The sequence below is a fragment of the Salvelinus namaycush genome, unplaced genomic scaffold, assembly GCF_016432855.1.
Source record: "Salvelinus namaycush isolate Seneca unplaced genomic scaffold, SaNama_1.0 Scaffold1499, whole genome shotgun sequence".
Classification (NCBI taxonomy): domain Eukaryota; kingdom Metazoa; phylum Chordata; class Actinopteri; order Salmoniformes; family Salmonidae; genus Salvelinus; species Salvelinus namaycush.
Window position 1 is genome coordinate 1 of NW_024058229.1, and position 18,375 is coordinate 18,375.

General features: G+C 50.3%; 1 protein-coding gene across 1 annotated transcript; it reads left to right on the top strand.

Moving 5' to 3' along the window:
* The first annotated feature begins 2,212 nt into the window (after positions 1-2,212).
* Positions 2,213-18,375, top strand: LOC120036875 (tether containing UBX domain for GLUT4-like). The gene is made up of 8 exons (XM_038983170.1): positions 2,213-2,358; positions 2,528-2,594; positions 2,816-2,878; positions 3,672-3,724; positions 6,038-6,089; positions 6,168-6,237; positions 8,061-8,239; positions 18,147-18,375. The coding sequence occupies exons 1-8, from the start codon at positions 2,302-2,304 to the stop codon at positions 18,155-18,157; spliced, it is 552 nt and encodes a 183-aa protein (XP_038839098.1). The 5' UTR covers positions 2,213-2,301; the 3' UTR covers positions 18,158-18,375.

An 18,375-nucleotide genomic window follows, 5' to 3' on the forward strand; every position in this document is an offset into this window, starting at 1 on the left:
CTTGGGTTTTGATTTGGATAGAGGGAGCGAGAAAGCGACAGTGAGATTGAACCAGGAGAGATGGAGAGACTGAAAAGAGATCTCTCTATTAAAACAGACAAATGGCATTTACATTTACAGTTAGTGAGTCATTTAGCAGACGCTCTGATCCAGAGAGACTTACAGTTAGTGAGTCATTTAGCAGACGCTCTGATCCAGAGAGACTTACAGTTAGTGAGTCATTTAGCAGACGCTCTGATCTAGAGAGACTTACAGTTAGTGAGTCATTTAGCAGACACTCTGATCCAGAGAGACTTACAGTTAGTGAGTCATTTAGCAGACACTCTGATCCAGAGAGACTTACAGTTAGTGAGTCATTTAGCAGACACTCTGATCAGAGAGACTTACAGTTAGTGAGTCATTTAGCAGACGCTCTGATCCAGAGAGACTTACAGTTAGTGAGTCATTTAGCAGACGCTCTGATCCAGAGAGACTTACAGTTAGTGAGTCATTTAGCAGACGCTCTGATCCAGAGAGACTTACAGTTAGTGAGTCATTTAGCAGACGCTCTGATCCAGAGAGACTTCTAGTTAGTGAGTCATTTAGCAGACGCTCTGATCCAGAGAGACTTACAGTTAGTGAGTCATTTAGCAGACGCTCTGATCCAGAGAGACTTACAGTTAGTGAGTCATTTAGCAGACGCTCTGATCCAGAGAGACGTACAGTTAGTGAGTCATTTAGCAGACGCTCTGATCCAGAGAGACGTACAGTTAGTGAGTCATTTAGCAGACGCTCTGATCCAGAGAGACTTACAGTTAGTGAGTCATTTAGCAGACGCTCTGATCCAGAGACTTACAGTTAGTGAGTCATTTAGCAGACGCTCTGATCCAGAGAGACGTACAGTTAGTGAGTCATTTAGCAGACGCTCTGACCCAGAGAGACGTACAGTTAGTGAGTCATTTAGCAGACGCTCTGATCCAGAGAGACGTACAGTAGTGAGTCATTTAGCAGACACTCTGATCCAGAGAGACTTACAGTTAGTGAGTCATTAGCAGACGCTCTGATCCAGAGAGATCTTACAGTTAGTGAGTCATTTAGCAGCGCTCTGATCCAGAGAGACTTACAGTTAGTGAGTCATTTAGGCAGACGCTCTGATCCAGAGAGACTTACAGTTAGTGAGTCATTTAGCAGACACTCTGACCCAGAGAGACGTACAGTTAGTGAGTCATTTAGCAGACGCTCTGATCCAGAGAGACTTACAGTTAGTAAGTCATTTAGCAGACGCTCTGATCCAGAGAGACGTACAGTTAGTGAGTCATTTAGCAGACGCTCTGACCCAGAGAGACTTACAGTTAGTGAGTCATTTAGCAGACGCTCTGATCCAGAGAGACGTACCGTTAGTGAGTCATTTAGCAGACGCTCTGACCCAGAGAGACGTACAGTTAGTGAGTCATTTAGCAGACGCTCTGATCCAGAGAGACGTACAGTTAGTGAGTCATTTAGCAGACACTCTGATCCAGAGAGACTTACAGGAGCGACGAGGGTTAAGTGCTTTGCTCAAAGGCACACTGACAGATGTTCTTATCTAGGCTGTTTGGGGATTCAAAAGAGCCCAATGCTCTTAACTGCTAGGCTTCCTGTCATGAGCAAATCTGGGATCTGTTTTGACATCCTGGATTTAGTTAGTTAGGATAACCCAATGTCATGTGTAAACAAAAGTAAGAAGAGCAGATCTGGGGTCAGTTTTGACATCCTGGATTTAGTTAGTTAGGATAACCCAATGTCATGTGTAAACAAAAGTAAGAAGAGCAGATCTGGGGTCAGTTTTTACCTTCTAATGGTTAAGGTCTGAAAGCAGTCAGTCAGGGAATTTCTATATGGGTTTATATATATACTCAAATTACAGTATGCCAATGACTTAATTAGACGCTTTGGAGAATGACTGTGGGGGAATGCTGGGAAACGTTGCTGTGTGGTATGTGCGTGCGCCTGATTGGTTCTTTACGATGTCTTCTTCAAAAGAGATGTCTGCCTCCCCAATCTCTGTGTGACACCACACTAGACAGATTATCAAGGCTAGAATTACATTGACCACAGTGAACACACACACACACACACACACACACACACACACACACACACACACACACACACACACACACACACACACACACACACACACACACACACACACACACACACACACACACACACACACAAGTCAAAAAGTCAACTGTAAATCATCTCTCCTCTCTCTTTCTCTCTCTCTCTCCTCTCCCCTCTCTCTCTCCCTTTAGGAGGGTACTAGAGGAGGCTCCTCTGATGACTAAAGCTCTGAGAGAATCTCAGATGAAGGATAAGATGGACAGATACCCCCGAGTGAGTTGTGTGGGTGGATGTGTGTTCGCCCGTGTGTGTGTCAGATACCCTTGAATTTCTCCTACATTTGCATGGAATCGAACACTAACCTGGAGGTGGATGCCAATAGTGGTCCTAAATCTGTTACTACGGTAACATTAACAATATAATAATGTGTGTGTGTGTCCAGGTAGTTCTGAGGGTCCAGTTCCCTGACAGACGTGTTCTACAGGGATTCTTCAGACCTCTAGAGACAGGTAGATCTTTCTCTCTCCCTCTATCCTTCAATCTCTCTTCCTCTCTCCCTCTCTTTCTCTATCTCTCAATCTCTCGCTCTTCCTCTCTCCCTCTCTCTGTCTCCTGTTATTAGTAACTCTGTGTTGACTCTAGAGGCAGGTAGTTGATATCTATCTGACATTAGAGTCAAACTGGAACTGATGTGATGGAATAACCAGGTGGTTTTCAACTGTCCGTCCAGTTGCTGCTCTGAGGCACTTTGTGAAGATCCACCTGCAGGACCCCCAACTACCCTTCTACCTGTGTGAGTATCGTTACTCTCTCCGTCTCTCTCTCTCTCGCTCCATCTCTCTCAATCAACTTTATACTGAACACAAATATAAAAGTTACATGCAACAATTTAAATGATTCTAATGAATTACAGTTCATATAAGGAAATCATTCAATTGAAATACATTTTAGGCCCCAATCTGTGGATTTCAGTCAGCACACTCCCTCCACTTGAGACTTCTGTGGCGTTGTGTTGTGTGACAGACCTGCACATTGTAGAGTGGTCTTTTATGTGTAATGATCATGCTGTTTAATCAGCTTCTTGATAGGCCACACCTGTCAGGTGGATGGATTATCTTGGCAGAGGAGAAATGCTCACTAACAGGGATGTAAACACATTATTGCAAAACAGTTTAGAGAAATACGCTTTTTGTGCGTATGGAACATTTTTGGGATATTTTATTTCAGCTCATGAAACATAGGGCCAATACTACATGTTGTGTTTTACGGGGACCGCCAGGAGTCCTGAGGCATGGGCCCTAGAGCTCAGGTCCTCAGGGGGGAGGGACGGGGACCGCCAGGAGTCCTGAGGCATGGCCTTAGAGCTCAGGTCCTCAGGGGGGAGGGACGGGGACCGCCAGGAGTCCTGAGGCATGGCCTTAGAGCTCAGGTCCTCAGGGGGGAGGGACGGGGACCGCCAGGAGTCCTGAGGCATGGCCTTAGAGCTCAGGTCCTCAGGGCGAGGGATGGGGGGAGAGAGGGAGATTAGAATCTCTCCATCTCTCTCTCTCATTTTGGATATAAAATTATCCTTTCCTCTCTTCCAGTCATTGCTCCTCCTAAAACCATTCTGGAGGACCCAACAGCCACCCTCTTCCAGGTAAGGTTCCTGTCACATATCCCCCCCCACAGGAATGAAATTGGACTGGTAAACTTTGTTTATTGTTGCTCCAAGCAGTGTAAAGTATTAATTAGGGTTCTAGTGGGTTTGAAACAGCATGGAGACGTCACATGAACCTTACACAATAACAACACAACACAAGGAATTCTCATGTGCTTTAGAAAAATAAATGTCTCTCTCTCTGTGTCCATTTTCTGCCCTACTGACCTTCACCACTGTTTGATCTGGGGTGAGGAGAGAGAGAGACGGGGGGGGGGTGAGTGAAGGGGGGGCAGTGTCTGATGTGTGAGGTTGCAAGGGTTAGATTCACAGGGAGTGTAGAGATTGCCATGATTACACCCTTAGAAGTACACACCAGTCTGGAGAGATATTCTGGAGCCATCACACACACAGACAATCTTCAATCACTTTGTGTCATGTCACAGAAGGAATGTTTCCCATCCCAACATCCCTTTGATAGCAGCCCTCCCCTCTATCTCCCCCCGGCCTATTGAGACGTCCAGTGCCAAAGGGAGCATGTTGTGCCCAGGGAGAGAGAGGTGGAATGTCTGTTATCCCATTGCTACACATTGTTTCTTGTTCAGTCTCTAATAATAGTCATTAACAGCTCTGTCCATAATAGAAACCAGAGGGACTAGAGAGAGGAGGGAGAGAGAGGACAGAGGGGAGAGGGAGAGAGAGGGAGGGAGGGAGAGAGAGGGAGGGAGGGAGAGAGAGGGAGGGAGGGAGAGAGAGGACAGAGGGGAGAGAGAGGACAGAGGGGAGAGAGAGGACAGAGGGGAGAGAGAGGACAGAGGGGAGAGAGAGGACAGAGGGGAGAGAGAGGACAGAGGGGAGAGAGAGGACAGAGGGGAGAGGGAGAGAGAGGGAGGGAGGGAGGGAGGGAGAGAGGGAGAGATGGAGGTGGAGGGAGAGAGAGGGAGGAGGGAGAGAGAGGACAGAGGGGAAAGGGGTAGAGAGAGGACAGAGGGGGGAGGGGTAGAGAAAGGACAGAGGGGGGAGGGGTAGAGAGAGGGGAAAGGGGTAGAGAGAGGACAGAGGGGGAAGGGGTAGAGAGAGGACAGAGGGGGGAGGGGTAGAGAGAGGGGAAAGGGGTAGAGAGAGGACAGAGGGGAAAGGGGTAGAGAGAGGACAGAGGGGGGAGGGGTAGAGAGAGGGGAAAGGGGTAGAGAGAGGACAGAGGGGGGAGGGAAAAGGGGTAGATAGAGGGAGATGGACAGGGGGGGTAGAGAGAGGACAGAGGGAGGAGAGGCGAGAAGAGGACAGGAGAGAGGGGTAGAGAGAGGACAGAGGGGGTAGAGAGAGGACAGAGGGAGGAGGCAAGAGGACGGGGAGGATGGAGGGGAGATGGGTAGAGAGAGGACAGGGGGAGGATGGAGGGGAGATGGGTAGAGAGAGGACGGGGGGAGGATGGAGGGGAGATGGGTAGAGAGAGGACGGGGGGAGGATGGAGGGGAGATGGGTAGAGAGAGGACAGGGGGAGGATGGAGGGGAGATGGGTAGAGAGAGGACGGGGGGAGGATGGAGGGGAGATGGGTAGAGAGAGGACAGGGGGAGGATGGAGGGGAGATGGGTAGAGAGAGGACAGGGGGAGGATGGAGGGAGATGGGTAGAGAGAGGACAGGGGGAGGATGGAGGGGAGATGGGTAGAGAGAGGACAGGGAGGATGGAGGGGAGATGGGTAGAGAGAGGACAGGGGGAGGATGGAGGGGAGATGGGTAGAGAGAGGACAGGGGGAGGATGGAGGGGAGATGGGTAGAGAGAGGACAGGGGGAGGATGGAGGGGAGATGGGTAGAGAGAGGACAGGGGGAGGATGGAGGGGAGATGGGTAGAGAGAGGACGGGGGAGGATGGAGGGGAGATGGGTAGAGAGAGGACGAGGAGGATGGAGGGGAGATGGGTAGAGAGAGGACGAGGAGGGGTAGAGAAGGTTTTGGGGCTGTGTCTATCCTCAGCAGACAGCACTAGAGGTGTTTTTAACGGTCTGTCTACATCTCTCAGGTAAACAGTAGAGTCAGAATAATAACTTAACTCTGTCTGTTTTCACCCTGTAATCACCAGTCTGTCAGCCATTACAGCCATCAGCACCATTTAAACGTCACTTTAAGGGGTTGTGATTCAGGGGTTTTGTTTGGCTCGCGTGGTGAAGGTGTTTTCCCAACCGCTGGATGAGCCTTCAGTTAGTGGTTGACTTCAAACTGGACTGTGTGCCGCCATGTTTGGTGACGGTGAAGAATGTGTTTGCGTGTTAGAAGTAGATAGAAACTAGCGTCTCTCTCCTTCTCTGTCCAGGCTGACCTGTTCCCTGCTGCCCTGGTCTACTTTGGCTCTGACGCCAAGACAGGTCCGTCTCCCTTTACCTCGGTTTGATTTAATCATGTTGACTTGGATTAGCTGGTTCTGATGTGTTCTCTCTCCACAGATAGTTACTTAGAGAGACTTCTCCTGGATTCCAGTGTCTCGGCCCTACAAGCAGACGAGGCCATTGCTGGGTCAGTCTACTATTGACATTTAACAACCAAACAACAACATTCTATTTGTGCGTGAGAAGGAGAGCATCCGAAAAGCCTGTTGGTGGAACTGCCCCATCGTCTTGGCAACACGGCTCAGCTGTGTATCCCCGGGCGACGGCTCTATTTTCCTGTCACAGCGCTGTCATCATCGGAATCCCTTTGAAGGGTTCCGGCCAAACGCACGAACACACACCCCCCCTTCCTCTAAAGATAGAGCCATTTCCCCAAACTGACCCCCACCTGTTGCCCTCTCCACCATCAGTGGAGGACACACACACCCCTCCTCCCCCTTCCTCTAAAGATAGAGCCATTTCCCCAAACTGACCCCCACCTGTTGCCCTCTCCACCATCAGTGGAGGACACACACACCTCATTAACCCATCTCCCCCTTTCATCCATCCACACCCCTCTCTACCGCTCCCCACCTCTCTCTCCTCCGGTCACTAATTCCACTGTTAGCTTCAAAGGGGATGCCAGGGCACCTTCTACCTCTCCCCTACTTCTGTGAGGGAGGGCGAGAGAGAGAGGGGGATTGGGAAAGGGGGGTAAGAGAGAGAGATATTGACATAGTGGAGGGAAAGAGAGAGAAAGGGGGTTAAGAGAGAGAGAGATTGACATAGTGGAGGGAAAGAGAGAGAGAGGAAAACAGAGAGAGACGTTTAAGTTATTAATAATGTGGCACCCGGGTCAAAGGTGAAATGTTGTTCTGTCAGGAGAGGATGTGTTTGTTCCATCTCCTGGACAGGAAGTCATGCGATAGTGGTGTCATGACCTTTCCTAACCTCTGAGGTCACTAGTCCTGGCCACATGAAAGAGCCTGAACCCCCTGGGACACACACTCCACTTCCCAAACACGTCCCCTGCCCTGAACCCCCTGGGGGACACACACTCCACTTCCCAAACACGTCCCCTGCCCTGAACCCCCTGGGACACACACTCCACTTCCCAAACACATCCCCTGCCCTGAACCCCCTGGGACACACACTCCACTTCCCCTGTCCTGAACCCCCTGGGACACACACTCCACTTCCCAAACACGTCCCCTGCCCTGAACCCCCTGGGACACACACTCCACTTCCCAAACACGTCCCCTGCCCTGAACCCCCTGGGACACACACTCCACTTCCCAAACACGTCCCCTGCCCTGAACCCCCTGGGGGACACACACCACTTCCCCTGTCCTGAACCTCCTGGGACACACACTCCACTTCCCAAACACGTCCCCTGCCCTGAACCCCCTGGGACACACGCTCCACTTCCCAAACACGTCCCCTGCCCTGAACCCCCTGGGACACACGCTCCACTTCCCAAACACGTCCCCTGCCCTGAACCCCCTGGGGGACACACACCACTTCCCCTGTCCTGAACCTCCTGGGACACACACTCCACTTCCCAAACACGTCCCCTGCCCTGAACCCCCTGGGACACACGCTCCACTTCCCAAACACGTCCCCTGCCCTGAACCCCCTGGGACACACGCTCCACTTCCCAAACACGTCCCCTGCCCTGAACCCCCTGGGGGACACGCTCCACTTCCCAAATACGTCCCCTGCCCTGAACCCCCTGGGGGACACACTCCACTTCCCAAACACGTCCCCTGCCCCATCTGGAGAATACAGAAATGTCTTTCCATGAGTTGGGGGTCTAGAGAGAGAATTTAAAGTACAGGAAGTGTGTGTGTGTTCAGAATACACATCTGATGAAATTCTGTGGACTGAATTCTCTTTCCTCCCCTCATCCCTTTCTCTCTCCCTTCATCCCTCACCCTCTCTCTCTCCCCCCTCTCTCTCCCCCCCTCTCAGCTGTATGCCCAGGTCTTCGCCCCCCTCCTCCTTCTCTTCCATGGTAACAGAGGAGCCCCTTCCAGACCCCCCTGCGGGGACCAGGGAGATTGAGGAGGAGGATCCTAACACACACAGCCAGGCCCACAAACCAGTCAGGACGGACACCGGCAAGGTCCCCAAGTGGCTCAAACTGCCAGGTACACTACCAATCAGACCTGTTGAAGGGTTAAAGGGGTAGGTCACTCTAAAATGACCTACTATTACCTAACTGATAAAGGGAGCATCAGCAATTTTCCGTCATTGTTAAAGAGTGTGACAGATAGGCATCATCTAATTCCACCAGGACGGCAGGAAGCCTCGAGGTCAGAGCGTTGGGCCAGTAGCCAAAAGGTGGCTGGTTCATAATCCTGGAGCCGACACGGTGAAAACTCTGCCGTTGTGCCCCTGAGCAAGGCACGTAACCCCCGCTTACTCTGGATGTCTCAGGGGGAGTTAGGATATGCTACAAACACATTAACCAATCCACACAACTACACACAACTACACACCACAAGTGTGAAACAGGACAATTATAAGCACCTACCAAATGATTATAATTGTTTTAAAGGGAGAGTTCATCCTAAAACTAATGGATTGGCAATTCCTAGTTCATCTGTTCAGTGTCCTATGTTCTGAGACGTTGCAGTTTCCCTCTTCAGCATGCTGACCCTGTTTACACTGACATAGTGTTACCACGCTGGTGGACGACGTTACCACGCTGGTGGACGACGTTACCACGCTGGTGGACGACGTTACCACGCTGGTGGACAGTGTTACCACGCTGGTGGACAGTGTTACCACGCTGGTGGACGACGTTACCACGTTACCACGCTGGTGGACGACGTTACCACGCTGGTGGACGACGTTACCACGCTGGTGGACGATGTTACCACGCTACCACGCTGGTGGACGATGTTACCACGCTGGTGGACGACGTTACCACGCTACCACGCTGGTGGACGACGTTACCACGCTACCACGCTGGTGGACGATGTTACCACGCTGGTGGACGACGTTACCACGCTACCACGCTGGTGGACGACGTTACCACGCTACCACGCTGGTGGACGATGTTACCACGCTACCACGCTGGTGGACCACGCTGGTGGGCGACGTTACCACGCTGGTGGACGACGTTACCACGCTGGTGGACGACGTTACCACGCTGGTGGACGACGTTACCACGCTGGTGGACGACGTTACCACGCTGGTGGACGACGTTACCACGCTGGTGGACGACGCTACCACGCTGGTGGACGACGTTACCACGCTACCACGCTGGTGGACGATGTTACCACGCTACCACGCTGGTGGACGATGTTACCACGCTGGTGGACGACATTACCACGCTACCACGCTGGTGGACGACGTTACCACGCTACCACGCTGGTGGACGACGTTACCACGCTACCACGCTGGTGGACCACGCTGGTGGACGACGTTACCACGCTGGTGGACGACGTTACCACGCTACCACGCTGGTGGACGATGTTACCACGCTACCACGCTGGTGGACGATGTTACCACGCTGGTGGACGACGTTACCACGCTACCACGCTGGTGGACGACGTTACCACGCTACCACGCTGGTGGACGATGTTACCACGCTGGTGGACGACATTACCACGCTACCACGCTGGTGGACGACGTTACCACGCTACCACGCTGGTGGACGACGTTACCACGCTGGTGGACGACGCTACCACGCTGGTGGACGACGCTACCACGCTGGTGGACGACGCTACCACGCTGGTGGACGACGCTACCACGCTACCACGCTGGTGGACGACGTTACCACGCTACCACACTGGTGGATGATGTTACCACGCTACCACGCTGGTGGACGACGTTACCACGCTGGTGGACGACGTTACCACGCTACCACGCTGGTGGACGACGTTACCACGCTGGTGGACGACGTTACTACGCTGGTGGACAACGTTACCGCGCTACCACGCTGGTGGACGACGTTACCACGCTACCATGCTGGTGGACGACGTTACCACGCTGGTGGACGACGCTACCACGCTACCACACTGGTGGACGACGTTACCACGCTACCATGCTGGTGGACGACGTTACCACGCTGGTGGACGATGTTACCACGCTGGTGGACGACGCTACCACGCTACCACGCTGGTGGACGACGCTACCACGCTACCACACTGGTGGACGACGTTACCACGCTACCACGCTGGTGGACGACATTACCACGCTGGTGGACGACGTTACCACGCTGGTGGACGACGTTACCACGCTACCACGCTGGTGGACGATGTTACCACGCTACCACGCTGGTGGACGATGTTACCACGCTGGTGGACGACATTACCACGCTACCACGCTGGTGGACGACGTTACCACGCTACCACGCTGGTGGACGATGTTACCACGCTACCACGCTGGTGGACCACGCTGGTGGACGACGTTACCACGCTACCACGCTGGTGGACCACGCTGGTGGGCGACGTTACCACGCTGGTGGACGACGTTACCACGCTACCACGCTGGTGGACGATGTTACCACGCTACCACGCTGGTGGACGATGTTACCACGCTGGTGGACGACATTACCACGCTACCACGCTGGTGGACGACGTTACCACGCTACCACGCTGGTGGACGACGTTACCACGCTGGTGGACGACGTTACCACGCTGGTGGACGACGTTACCACGCTGGTGGACGACGCTACCACGCTGGTGGACGACGCTACCACGCTGGTGGACGACGCTACCACGCTGGTGGACGACGTTACCACGCTACCACGCTGGTGGACGACGTTACCACGCTACCACACTGGTGGATGACGTTACCACGCTACCACGCTGGTTGACGACGTTACCACGCTGGTGGACGACGTTACCACGCTGGTGGACCACGCTACCACGCTGGTGGATGACGTTACCACGCTGGTGGACGACGTTACTACGCTGGTGGACGACGTTACCGCGCTACCACGCTGGTGGACGACGTTACCACGCTACCACGCTGGTGGACGACGCTACCACGCTGGTGGACGACGCTACCACGCTACCACACTGGTGGACGACGTTACCACGCTGGTGGACGACGTTACCACGCTACCACGCTGGTGGACGACATTACCACGCTACCACGCTGGTGGACGACGTTACCACGCTGGTGGACGACGTTACCACGCTACCACGCTGGTGGACGACGTTACCACGCTGGTGGACGATGTTACCACGCTGGTGGACGACGTTACCACGCTACCACGCTGGTGGACGACGTTACCACGCTACCACGCTGGTGGACGATGTTACCACGCTACCACGCTGGTGGACGACGTTACCACGCTACCACGCTGGTGGACGACGTTACCACGCTACCACGCTGGTGGACGACGTTACCACGCTGGTGGACGATGTTACCACGCTGGTGGGCGACATGATTATTCACATCCAACGTGTGATATGGACGTCGGTGATATATAATGTTGCAAGAGGCTGTGATGTTCTCCTTTATTTGACCCTTCATTAATAAAACTCGACCACACTACCTCTAATGAGATGCACTGGACTCCGTTCACTCGGCACAGAAGATGCTGACCAATCACAAGCGGGCTCTCTCACTCTCTGCATGGCATACACATGCTGGCCAATCACAAGGGTCCCCTGCTTAAAGCGCCCAGTTAGATGCTGGTGAGGAGAGGGAGGGCTTTACCAAAGACCGTACAGTGGGAGAAACTATGGGGCTTTACCAAAGACAGTACAGTAGGAGAAACTTGGGCTTTACCAAAGACAGTACAGTAGGAGAAACTCTGGGGCTTTACCAAAGACAGTACAGTAGGAGAAACTCTGGGGCTTTACCAAAGACAGTACAGTGGGAGAAACTGGGGCTTTACCAAAGACAGTACAGTAGGAGAAACTCTGGGGCTTTACCAAAGACAGTACAGTAGGAGAAACTCTGGGGCTTTACCAAAGACAGTACAGTGGGAGAAACTGGGGCTTTACCAAAGACAGTACAGTGGGAGAAACTCTGGGGCTTTGCCAAAGACAGTACAGTAGGATAAACTCTGGGGCTTTACCAAAGACAGTACAGTGGGAGAAACTCTGGGGCTTTACCAAAGACAGTACAGTGGGAGAAACTGGGGCTTTACCAAAGACAGTACAGTAGGAGAAACTGGGGCTTTACCAAAGACAGTACAGTAGGAGAAACTGGGGCTTTACCAAAGACAGTACAGTGGGAGAAACTCTGGGGATTTACCAAAGACAGTACAGTGGGAGAAACTGGGGCTTTACCAAAGACAGTACAGTGGGAGAAACTCTGGGGCTTTGCCAAAGACAGTACAGTAGGAGAAACTCTGGGGCTTTGCCAAAGACAGTACAGTGGGAGAAACTCTGGGGCTTTACCAAAGACAGTACAGTGGGAGAAACTGGGGCTTTACCAAAGACAGTACAGTAGGAGAAACTGGGGCTTTACCAAAGACAGTACAGTAGGAGAAACTGGGGCTTTACCAAAGACAGTACAGTGGGAGAAACTCTGGGGCTTTACCAAAGACAGTACAGTGGGAGAAACTCTGGGGCTTTACCAAAGACAGTACAGTGGGAGAAACTGGGGCTTTACCAAAGACAGTACAGTGGGAGAAACTCTGGGGCTTTACCAAAGACAGTACAGTGGGAGAAACTGGGGCTTTACCAAAGACAGTACAGTGGGAGAAACTCTGGGGCTTTACCAAAGACAGTACAGTGGGAGAAACTCTGGGGCTTTACCAAAGACAGTACAGTGGGAGAAACTCTGGAGCTTTACCAAAGACAGTACAGTGGGAGAAACTCTGGGGCTTTACCAAAGACAGTACAGTGGGAGAAACTGGGGCTTTACCAAAGACAGTACAGTGGGAGAAACTCTGGGGCTTTACCAAAGACAGTACAGTGGGAGAAACTCTGGGGCTTTACCAAAGACAGTACAGTGGGAGAAACTGGGGCTTTACCAAAGACAGTACAGTGGGAGAAACTGGGGCTTTACCAAAGACAGTACAGTGGGAGAAACTCTGGGGCTTTACCAAAGACAGTACAGTAGGAGAAACTGGGGCTTTACCAAAGACAGTACAGTAGGAGAAACTGGGGCTTTACCAAAGACAGTACAGTGGGAGAAACTCTGGGGCTTTACCAAAGACAGTACAGTGGGAGAAACTGGGGCTTTACCAAAGACAGTACAGTGGGAGAAACTCTGGGGCTTTACCAAAGACAGTACAGTGGGAGAAACTCTGGGGCTTTACCAAAGACAGTACAGTGGGAGAAACTGGGGCTTTACCAAAGACAGTACAGTAGGAGAAACTGGGGCTTTACCAAAGACAGTACAGTGGGAGAAACTCTGGGGCTTTACCAAAGACAGTACAGTGGGAGAAACTCTGGGGCTTTACCAAAGACAGTACAGTGGGAGAAACTCTGGGGCTTTACCAAAGACAGTACAGTGGGAAAAACTGGGGCTTTACCAAAGACAGTACAGTGGGAGAAACTGGGGCTTTACCAAAGACAGTACAGTAGGAGAAACTGGGGCTTTACCAAAGACAGTACAGTGGGAGAAACTGGGGCTTTACCAAAGACAGTACAGTGGGAGAAACTGGGGCTTTACCAAAGACAGTACAGTGGGAGAAACTGGGGCTTTACCAAAGACAGTACAGTGGGAGAAACTCTGGGGCTTTACCAAAGACAGTACAGTGGGAAAAACTGGGGCTTTACCAAAGACAGTACAGTGGGAGAAACTGGGGCTTTACCAAAGACAGTACAGTAGGAGAAACTGGGGCTTTACCAAAGACAGTACAGTGGGAGAAACTGGGGCTTTACCAAAGACAGTACAGTGGGAGAAACTGGGGCTTTACCAAAGACAGTACAGTGGGAGAAACTGGGGCTTTACCTCAGTGTGTTGGAAACATGAGTGCTGCTAGTGCTAACGAGAACGACGGTTTGTTGCCAAAGAAGGACGTAGTATTTCGGCTACAGCGGTGTGGCAGTATTTCGGCTACAGGCAAACCGATGTCAACCAAATGCATGTGTTGTGCCAAAGTGCCTCAGAGTTGTAGTGACAACAAGCGGCAACACGACATGTGTATTAAATCATTAGAAGAATATCCCCTACTTTACGACGATTGCATGGAAAACAACTAAAAACACCTGACAGCAGCCAAGCCCCTCGGCCACAACCAGACACTTACGTTAAACAGGCAGCCTATTTCTCCAGAGTCACCATCCCAACACTGTAGAACAGAGTTACGGGAGAAGTTGAAACCCGTGTGGCTCAGTTGGTAGAGCATGGCGCTTGCAACGCCAGGGTTGTGGGTTCATTCCCCACGGGGGGACCAGGATGAATATGTATGAACTTTCCAATTTGTAAGTCGCTCTGGATAAGAGCGTCTGCTAAATGACTTAAATGTAAATGTAATGTAAATGAAACATGACGTGTTGAATGACTGGATCAGACTGTTTTATACACAAGCTGCTCCGTGCAGTCGCTAGGCTCCGTGCAGTCGCTAGGCTCCGTGCAGTCGCTAGGCTCCGTGCAGTCGCTAGGGTACGTGCAGTCGCTAGGGTACGTTCAGTCGCTAGGGTACGTGCAGTCGCTAGGCTCTGTGCTACAGGTTTTTAAGGCACTTTGACCTATAATTCAAATTCTAATAATGATTAAGCCGACTGATTTTTAACTTTGGTTTCGTATTCAGTTAGCACACTATGTATGAATTCACATCTCATTGTAGAGGTGATGTTCTCTACCCTGAACCTTGTTTTAACCATGTCTGGTGGAATTACCAAGTAAACATCGCAATTCATAATCGCAATTGCAATATCTGTCCCAAATCAAAAATCACAATTCACCATGTTGGTTCAAATCATGCAGACTTAAAAGGCACCCACCCTGTTTTCAAACATTAATCGATTGCAGCTTTTAACACATTCCTTCACACACATATATACACACACACTCCACTCCGAAGGGCCCTCTTTAAAACCACAGTCAACAGGAAGTGTTGAAAAAGAAACATCAGATGAGTCAAAAGATAAGGATGCTGTTCTGGGGGAACACACCCCCTCACACACACATTTATTAGTTCAGGATGGTTTCCCCTCCACCCCCAGGGGACCTCTGCTGACACGCAGCCCCAGTCAGAGTGCTCCGTTCTGGGCCACATGAAACACGGCGGGCCCCTGTTGTCTGGTGCTCCGGAGCCTGGGGTTGCTCTGTTGTGGTGGAGCTGGTGGTCGCGGTGCTCCAGCTGTTTTGGTTGTGGGAAGGATGGTCTTGCTAGTTGTTGTAGTGTTTTCTGGTGGCGTGGGAGCTGTGGCTAGTTGTTGTAGTGTTTTCTGGTGGCGTGGGAGCTGTGGCAGTGTTTTCTGGTGGTGTGGGAGCCGTGGCTAGTTGTTGTAGTGTTTTCTGGTGATGTGGGAGCTGTGGCTAGTTCTTGTAGTGTTTTCTGGTGGCGTGGGAGCTGTGGCTAGTTGTCGTGTTTTTTGGTGGCGTTGGGAGCTGTGGCTAGTTGTTGTAGTGTTTTCTGGTGGCGTGGGAGCTGTGGCTAGTTGTTGTAGTGTGTTCTGGTGGCGTGGGAGCTGTGGCTAGTTGTTGTAGTGTTTTCTGGTGGCGTGGGAGCTGTGGCTCGTTGTTGTAGTGTTTTCTGGTGGCGTGGGAGCTGTGGCAGTGTTTTCTGGTGGTGTGGGAGCCGTGGCTAGTTGTTGTAGTGTTTTCTGGTGATGTGGGAGCTGTGGCTAGTTCTTGTAGTGTTTTCTGGTGGCGTGGGAGCTGTGGCTAGTTGTCGTGTTTTTTGGTGGCGTTGGGAGCTGTGGCTAGTTGTTGTAGTGTTTTCTGGTGGCGTGGGAGCTGTGGCTAGTTGTTGTAGTGTGTTCTGGTGGCGTGGGAGCTGTGGCTAGTTGTTGTAGTGTTTTCTGGTGGCGTGGGAGCTGTGGCTCGTTGTTGTAGTGTTTTCTGGTGGCGTGGGAGCTGTGGCTAGTTGTTGTAGTGTTTTCTGGTGGCGTGGGAGCTGTGGCTAGTTGTTGTAGTGTTTTCTGTTGGCGTGGGAGCTGTGGCTAGCTGTTGTAGTGTTTTCTGGTGGCGTGGGAGCTGTGGCTAGTTGTAGTGTCTCCCTGGTTGTCTGCCTGTCTTCCTCTCTGACTGTCTATCTGGTTGTCTGCCTGTCTTCCTGTCTGACTGTCTTTGTGGTTGTCTGCCCGTCTTCCTCTTTCTATGTGGTTGTCTGCCTGTCTTCCTCTGACTGTCTATGTGGTTGTCTTCCTCTGACTGTCTATGTGGTTGTCTGTAGGTCATTATATCAGTTACTCTGATGTGTTCTTTATTCAACACCAGATTCCCACTTCAGTCCAGAACTCTTCCAGATGCTTCCAGACCTGGAATTCTGTCTGCATGTCTATTCTTCAGCCATCTTGAGCTCAACCAGGACACACACACACTCCCGGTCTATCCCTCTCCATCATAGTGGTCTGTGGTTTCACATATCTTATTGGAAGTGTGTGTGAAGTCAAGAGACAAATGTGTGTTTGTGCCAATATAATTCCAATCCTGGTTTGTCTCAAGATGGTGATGAGTCTGAATAGTTAAACAGAATTCCAGGTCTGGAAGAGTCTGTTAACACTTTGATATTAAAGCTTCTTTTTTAACCGTGTTTAATGGGTTATAATAGGCCTCGCAAGCTTCTTAAGTGTATAATGGGTTATAATAGGCCTAGCAAGCTTCTTTCTTAACAGTGTTTAACGGGTTATAATAGGCCTAGCAAGCTTCTTAAGTGTATAATGGGTTATAATAGGCCTAGCAAGCTTCTTTCTTAACAGTGTATAACGGGTTATAATAGGCCTAGCAAGCTTCTTTCTTAACAGTGTTTAACGGGTTATAATAGGCCTAGCAAGCTTCTTAAGTGTATAATGGGTTATAATAGGCCTCGCAAGCTTCTTTCTTTAGTGTATAACGGGTTATAATAGGCCTAGCAAGCTTCTTAACAGTGTTTAACGGGTTATAGGCCTAGCAAGCTTCTTTCTTAACAGTGTTTAACGGGTTATAATAGGCCTAGCAAGCTTCTTAACAGTGTTTAACGGGTTATAATAGGCCTAGCAAGCTTAAGTGTTTAACGGGTTATAATAGGCCTAGCAAGCTTCTTTCTTAACAGTGTTTAACGGGTTATAATAGGCCTAGCAAGCTTCTTAACAGTGTTTAACGGGTTATAATAGGCCTAGCAAGCTTCTTTCTTAACAGTGTTTAACGGGTTATAATAGGCCTAGCAAGCTTCTTAAGTGTATAATGGGTTATAATAGGCCTAGCAAGCTTCTTTCTTAACAGTGTTTAACGGGTTATAATAGGCCTAGCAAGCTTCTTAAGTGTATAATGGGTTATAATAGGCCTCGCAAGCTTCTTTATTAACAGTGTTTAACGAGTTATAATAGGCCTAGCAAGCTTCTTGAGTGTATAATGGGTTATAATAGGCCTCGCAAGCTTCTTTCTTAAGTGTATAATGGGTTATAATAGGCCTCGCAAGCTTAAGTGTATAACGGGTTATAATAGGCCTAGCAAGCTTCTTAACAGTGTTTAACGGGTTATAGGCCTAGCAAGCTTCTTTCTTAACAGTGTTTAACGGGTTATAATAGGCCTAGCAAGCTTCTTTCTTAACAGTGTTTAATGGGTTATAATAGGCCTAGCAAGCTTCTTAACAGTGTTTAACGGGTTATAGGCCTAGCAAGCTTCTTTCTTAAGTGTATAATGGGTTATAATAGGCCTAGCAAGCTTCTTAACAGTGTATAACGGGTTATAATAGGCCTAGCAAGCTTCTTAAGTGTTTAACGGGTTATAATAGGCCTAGCAAGCTTCTTTCTTAACAGTGTATAACAGGTTATAATAGGCCTAGCAAGCTTCTTTCTTAACAGTGTATAACGGGTTATAGGCCTAGTAGTTTTTCTGACTGAAAGTCAACATGTTAGTGGCAGTGCTGATCAAGGAAAACACATTTCTTTGGACATTATTCATGGTCGTTAAGACTTGTGTGTCTCAATAAAGTTTTATAAGATCCAACTGTTATTTCCTCTGATATTATGTTTTTATTGTCTCCAGGTAAGAAATGAGGATTATGACCAGATGACTACGGCTACCATAGAGGGACATACAGAACAGAGCGGATGCCCCAACACACTGTTCCTCCTACCTTTTTAACATGAAATTCCAGGTTCAAAGTGGATTGTGATGTATTCAAACCCATTGTGAATCCAGTGTGCACTTCAAATAGTTTTACAAGAGTTCAAAAACATGAAACTAATTAATAAAGGAATCTAAAATATCTCCA